General features: G+C 39.9%; 1 protein-coding gene across 5 annotated transcripts in view; it reads right to left on the reverse strand.

Annotated features, from left to right (window-relative positions):
* Positions 1 to 4,595, reverse strand: part of VPS45 (vacuolar protein sorting 45 homolog) — an 81,358-nt gene extending 76,763 nt beyond the window's left edge. For 4 of the 5 annotated variants that reach the window (XR_009213629.1, XR_004248272.2, XM_058439352.1 and 1 more), the window contains exons 1-2: positions 4,422 to 4,590; positions 3,607 to 3,741 (exon numbers count right to left, since the gene is read on the reverse strand). Coding sequence is in view for 3 of the 5 variants with exons in the window: in XM_058439352.1 (XP_058295335.1) it covers positions 3,607 to 3,741; positions 4,422 to 4,514 (228 nt within the window). In the remaining 2 variants the exon portion in view is untranslated. Of the gene's footprint in view, positions 1 to 3,606; positions 3,742 to 4,421 lie in introns of all 5 variants that reach the window. The other variant, XM_032154831.2, reaches the window with a different exon arrangement.
* Positions 4,596 to 7,207: the final 2,612 nt, after the last annotated feature.

A 7,207-nucleotide genomic window follows, 5' to 3' on the forward strand; every position in this document is an offset into this window, starting at 1 on the left:
TCTAGGTTAAGTGTGCTTATGTTGGTGGGTAAGGGCTGGAGACAAAAGAGATAAATTAAATACAATGATCAGGAATCATATATTATTTAATAATATGTGTATAATATTAAATATTAATCAGCTGCATTTTGGCCAAATTAAGATAAAGAATATAAAGGACACAGATGTTGAAACACAACATTAAATTCATTATAATTCTGCAAACTCACATCAAGCTGCTTGTCTATAAATTGTATTCATTTGCTCAAAATTATTATTTTTTATTTTTATTTTTATTTTTTTTTTGAGATGAAGTCTCACTCTGTTGCCCAGGCTGGAGTGCAATGGCACAATCTTGGCTCACTGTAACCTCCGTCTCCTGGGTTCAAGCAATTCTCCTGTCTCAGCCTCCCAAGTAGCTGGGATTACAGGTTTGCGCCACCACACCCAGCTAATTTTTTGTAATTGTAGTGGAGACGGGGTTTCACCATGTTGGCCAGGCTGGTCTCGAACTCCTGACCTCAACTGATCCACCCGGCTTGGCCTCCCAAAGTGTTAGGATTACAGGCATGAACCACTGCGCCTGGCCTGATCAAAATTCCTATATAGAACATCAAATGTGTCTATTCCTTTAAAAATTAACATTCAAGAGAAAATATAGTTAATTATATTCACTTTGGCTTTTAATTTATTGGGATGTAAGACTCTGCACAACTACAATGTTTGTGAAGTATTTGCAAGTAGCAGGCTAAGATCTTTTCTATAATCACATTATTTTAAAATAAAGTATGAAAGTTTAAAACAAAAAAGTTGATTTTTATACGGTCAAAATATAAGATTCCAATTACATAAGATTATAATGCAGGTTTTATTGATTTTTCATACTATAACACCTGGTTAAATTTCAATATAAATTGTTCCCTAAACATATTAATTTGTTTTAAAAATTCCATTTCTTTACAGAATTAAAAAAAATGTAAGCAATGTATACTGCATATTAATGGGGAAAAGGTTTGAAAAATTGTAATTTAGATTTAAAAATGCATCCAAATTAACTTTATAATATAATCTTAAGGCGAAAAATTTAAATAATAAATCTTTTAAACCTCAATTATTTCCTCGTAATGTGCCAGGCAAAAATAACAAAGTGAATTAAAAGATTCCTAAAAGTTCAGACAATGTGGAAAAGACAAAAGAGAATATATAAAAGAGGAAAAAGAAAAAGGAAAGATTCATTTTTTAAAAATTTTTAAAATTTTAATTTTATTATTATTATTTTTTGAGACAGAGACTTGCTCTGTCGCCAGGCTGGACTACAGTGGCGGATCTCAGCTCACTGCAACCTCTGACTCCCTGGTTCAAGCAATTCTCCTGCCTCAGCCTCCCTAGTAGCTGGGACTGCAGGCGCCTGCCACCATGCCTGGCTAATTTTTGTTGTTGTTGTTGTTGTTTTTTGTATTTTTAGTAGAGATGGGGTTTCACCATGCTGGCCAGGATGGTCTCGATCTCCTGACCTTGTGATCCGCCCACCTTTGCCTCCCAAAGTGCTAGGATTACAGGCATGAGCCACTGCGCCCGGCCAAAAGGAAAGATTCTTAAAAGAGTTCAAGAGACAGTACATAGCAGTGAAAGAGTTTCTCTAATAAAAAACATCAGGAAATAATGAACTAGATGATCTCTAACATATCTCTTGAACCAAAATTTCATGATTAAGAGCTACAAATATGAAATAATTGGAAACTATTATAACACAGCATGTGTTCGTTAATTCAGCAACTGTTTATTGAGTGTCCACTGTGTGACAGGAATTGGGAATATAGGGTGAGAAAACATATCACATCTGTTTTCATGGAGCTTACTGCTGGTAATCACATAAACCATATAAAAGTCCAAACCATGACACACAATAGGGAGATAAAGATGGTGTTGTAAATGCATATAAGGGGCAGGTTTGACCTGGTCAGCAAAACCAGGGAAGGGTTACTTGAAGAAGTGAAGTTCCAGGCAGAGGAAGAAGACTATGCAAATGTCCTGTGGCATGACGGAACAAGGGGAATATAGCGGATTGATATATATAGGGTGATTAAGGTGCAGAGTGCAAAAGGGGAATGGTTCGAAATGATGCTGGAGAAATGGTAGAAACCAGACCATGCTGCACCTTGAAGGCTACAATTAAGGAGTTTTGCCCTTATCAGAAAAGCAATGAGAAGTCATTCAAGGATTTCAAGCAGGAGTGTCATGATCAAATTTGCATTTTGGAAAGTTCATATGTACAAGCATGATAAAATGCATTAGAGTTGAAGAATATGAATATGAATCAAGAAAGTATAACAGCTGGGCATGGTGGCTCACGCCTGTAATCCCAGCACTTTGGGAGGCCGAGGCAGGCGGATCATGAGGTCAGGAGATTGAGACCATCCTGGCTAACACAGTGAAACTCTGTCTCTACTAAAAATACAAAAAAATTAGCCGGGCGTGGTGGCGGGCGCCTGTAGTCCCAGCTACTCGGGAGGCTGAGGCCGGAGAATGGCGTGAATCCGGGAGGCGGAGCTTGCAGTGAGCCGAGATTGCGCCACTGCACTCCAGCCTGGGCAACAGAGCGAGACTCCATCTCAAAAAAAAAAAAAAAAGTGTAACAAATAATATTAAAATAGGAAAGGCTTTTTAAAGGAGAGACTCAAGCTAGATTTAGGTGATGGACAAAAAGTCACAAATGGCCAAAGAACTTTTTTTTTTTTTTTTTTTTTTTGAGGTGGAGTCTCGCTCTGTCGCCCAGGCTGGAGTGCAATGGCGCTATCTTGGTTCACTGCAAGCTCCGCCTCCCGGGTTCACGCCATTCTCCTGCCTCAGCCTCCCGAGTAGCTGGGACTACAGGAGCCTGCCACTACGCCCGGCTAGTTTTTTTTGTATTTTTAGTAGAGACGGGGTTTCACCGTGTTAGCCAGGATGGTCTCGATCTCCTGACCTCGTGATCCGCCCGCCTCGGCCTCCCAAAGTGCTGGGATTACAGGCATGAGCCACCGCGCCCGGCTAAAGAAATTTTAATTAGTGGAAGAAAAAACAAACAGGGAACAGGAATGAGCATGTAGAATTGCTCATTCCAATAGTAGCCTAGCTGGCTATAGAGAAGCAGACCTAGGACATAGGAAGGCTGGATACATATGGGCAGATCAAACCAACAAAGTAGGGCTTTAATTGCTGGACTAAATATAGATTTTAATCATGGAAGTAACATCAAGCCACCACAGGTTCCTGAGTATAAATGTGAATAAAATGGTAAAGATTCAAGACACTCATAGCTGTATATAAGTGTTGATGGTGTTCAATGTGAGAGATACGGAGGTTAATCCAAGAATAAAGTAATGTGGGTCTCTGTTAAGAGTAGTTCATTAGTGGCAATGGGAATGGCTGTGAACCTAAAAGACATCTTGAAGGAAGAACTGGCTCTAAGGGGTCAACTGAAATATGGAAACGAAACAAGAAAAATGAAGGTTATAACACTGATGAACCAGGATAATTATGATGCCACAAATTACGATAATACAAATTTATTTTGCCTTCTTAATGCTTTCAGATCAGAGTGTTCTGCATCTGCCTGGGCAGATGGAAGCTCAGTTTATGCAGTACCTTTGTAGGTCGAAGAAAACAAATTGCCTTCAGGTGTTTCATGATCTCTCGATTTTGAGAATCAATGCGTTCAAAGAGGTACACTTCCTTCTGTAGAATCTCCGATTGTGTGTAGACCATACTCACTATGCCAGTCTGTAAAAACAAAGGATTAACTAAAAGTATGCTAGTCTAGAATAATAAAAACAAGTAGCATATCTAACCCTCTTTTTTCATTAATACTTAGCTGGATAACTTAAATAGTAATATATGGAATAACATTTACTGAACATCCAAACAGGTAGGTAACATACGAGAATGAAAAATACGCTCTATCCTTTCAGCTGAAGCTTCAAGGTTAAAAACAAAAAACATGCTCTCTTTGAACAGGAACAATCCATAAGTTTCCAAAAATATTTTTTTCTATCACCTTAAAGAGTTTTGTTTTCTGGTCTGTGGCCAACAAATAACCTGTCATTTCAGCTTGAGCTCCAATAGCTTTACTTTAAAAACACAATGTTGAGTGGGAACAGTAGGCCCATCCCAAAGTCTTCCAAGTGCTCTAACATACTAATGATTTCTTGGCGGAGACTTTTAGAAAAGGATTTCTGATTCCAATAAATTGTTCCGGGTAGAAGTAGTCTCTGGGCAGTGGCTGGAGCCATTTAGACTGAAAATCCACCGGGCAAGCTTTATATAAACAACTTTTCAATTCCACACAAACCGATCCTCATTTTCATATCTTTAATTAAATGCTAAGTCCTACAGTGGAATGGGACCAGCTGTTGTAAGGTTGAGAGGGTTCCTTCACAAATGCTGAGCAAAAGCAAACTCACCGTCTCTTTATCCATGAGAAGTACTTTCATACCAGGCCCGCTGTCCTCTATCATTTTGGAAATGTACTGCTTCACAGCAAAAACCACGTTCATGGCGGCGAATTGACAAGTACCCTACAGCCCTTCCCGCCCGCTTTTCTGGCTAAATTAACCCCGTTTGCTGGCCGGGTCTCAGCTGCTTCCTCCCAGCCGGGCTTCGGCTTCCGGGAGTCCGGGCAGCCACGGTGCTGGGAGTTGTAGTTCCGCTGGAGTGTACAGGGGACCAAGCCTACCCCGAGGATGGAAAAATCCGGCTGAGACGCCCTGGGCCGCTGCCACGCGCGGGCGCTATTCTCCACCCACCTGCGGCCTGAAGATGCATGAGGCCGGGACTCTCAGACCCCTATTGCCCTTTGGGCCTGGAGGCCCAGCCGCAGCCCGAAACCCAAGAGAGTGGAGCCTCGCGAAATGAGGAACCTGGCACAAGGTTTGCTTGGAAGCAGGAACGACGGAGCGTGGCTACGTGCCCTATTTGCCATTAACGCTTTCTTGCATGGCAATGAGAGATGAGGGCAAGGGAGGTGGCATAATGCTCCCGGCCACTTACTTGGGACTCGGAGACACGGCATTTAATAAATCACACGCGGTATTTGCGAAACAGTGGTCGAGATTCGTCTTCCCGGCTTCATTGGGTCATTAATAGGCGGGAACAGTGCCCCTGTGTTGAGGCTGCAGGGGCCCGAATTGGTTTTCCCAAGACAGAGGGGCATATGAAATTGAACAAATATTTGTTGAATGAATGAACAAAGGGAACGCCTTTTAGGGATGTTTCTGGGGAAAGGCCTGAGGTTCTCCAGGAGGGTCTGCAGCTAGGGTCGGCCGTGGGGGCTCGCAGCCCGCTGGACCACCGGACCTGCAAGCGTCCCCCTGCCCCGCCCCCGCCTCGGCGCTCTGAGCAACTGGACTCTGCCAGCTCTAACTCCGGCGGGACGCTGAAACTGCAGGCAAGAGCCGAGGTGACTGGGTCCTTTGAAATGGGTAGGGGACACGTATCCGGTAGAACTAAAACTAGCGTGGGGATTTGAAGCCAAAACTCTCAAGTTTTTACTGAATCTTAAAACCATCAACTTCGAAATGTCTGCATTTGTGTTTACACCACACAGGTCTCCCCTCTATCATGGCATTTGTCGAAAAGGAGGGTAGATATTTGTTTTTCGCACCTTTACTTTGGGGAATTGTAAAATGAGGAAGATAATAAGAAACAACTGTTAGAAATCAGTAACTAAAAATGCTTATGAATATTTCCACCAAAATAATGACCAGTGTTTGTGAGGTCAATAGATTCAGGATTACCAAACAAATTCTTATATTATATTGTAAGAAGTACACAATTAAAATAAACCAATAGCACTTTAACATTAATTAGCTTAAGATTATGCAACATTATATATAATTTTCAAATCCCTTAAGGGAGATCAGAAACTACTGAAATATAAGAGATTTTTGTCACCTCTGAAATTGTGAAGAATACGTTTTTTTTTTTTTTTTTCAGCTTTTCTACCAAGTAAATAAAGCTTCCCTTTAGGCATTTTACTAATTTTTAGATGTGTTTTGAAAGAAAAGTCTTAAGTTATATATTAAAGTGAAAATGTGAATCTTTAAATGGATAAAAGAAATGTTATATGAACATTCCATTCTTATCAATTTAAATGTTCATATCTTACAGAAAACATGGAAACAACACTAATGAAAATCCTGTAAATCCTGTAAATTACTGATATTTGAAAATTCACTGCCAATCTCCCATGTCACTTGGTTTTTATTTTTCTTACCTATAATTTAGATTGCATTATAGAAGATTTTTTCCCCATTTTCTGTGCTTTTTTAAGAAAGAAGGAGATAAAGACTTGTCTATGAAATTCGTGCCTTTTTAAACAATAGTCAGTCTGTAAGCAATAGATGGAAAGAATCTGCATCCTTTTGATGATTTATACTTGGCACATAACTTTTTGAGGGAGGAGGAAAATATCTACTTGACAGCTTACTAACTCATTCCACTTCGCATACAATTTCATTGATGTCAGTGGCAGTGATATTTTATACATTGAGTGATAAGATACGGAACATAAACATTTTGAACAAAATAATTATTACATATTTAAAGGGTGCTGTGATGGTCCTGAAGTTAGACAGCATGCTTCCTTCCTGAAGAAAACCACACAAGCCATTTTAAATGTCTCCAAATTAAGAACTTCTTTTTGTATCCCCATACCTCTAAAAATAGAACTGAAACCAATGATAAAATCCAAGCTCTTGCTTTGTGACTCATCCAGTATAAACCCAGAGTTACTTGTTTTGTTGTGGGCAAGTGACAGCAAATCCAGAATATGAAGTGACTACTTATTTTTAATTTAGGGTATAAATAAACTATAATAACAAGAAATATTTTCAATAGTAAAGACATTAAATTTAAAAAATAAATCATGACATCCTTCAAATATGAATGACTACATTAACTTAAAATCTTCAACTTGAAAAATTTGTTTTCACTGGGTGCAAGAAATCAGTGCTTTAAGGATAGAAAACAGGAAGTCAAAAAATGCAGTATTGGTCAGGCAGGTGGCTCACTCCTGTAATCTCAACACTTTGGAAGGCCAAGGCGAGGCCAATCGTTTGAGTCTAGAAGTTCAAGACCAGCCTAGGCAATATGATGAAACCCTGTCTGTACAAAAAAATACAAAAAATTAGTTGAGCATGGTGGCCAGCGCCTCCAGTCCCAGCTACTTGGGAGGCTGAGGTCGGAGGAT

Source organism: Hylobates moloch, unplaced genomic scaffold (assembly GCF_009828535.3).
Source record: "Hylobates moloch isolate HMO894 unplaced genomic scaffold, HMol_V3 SCAFFOLD_5, whole genome shotgun sequence".
NCBI classification, from domain to species: Eukaryota; Metazoa; Chordata; class Mammalia; order Primates; family Hylobatidae; genus Hylobates; species Hylobates moloch.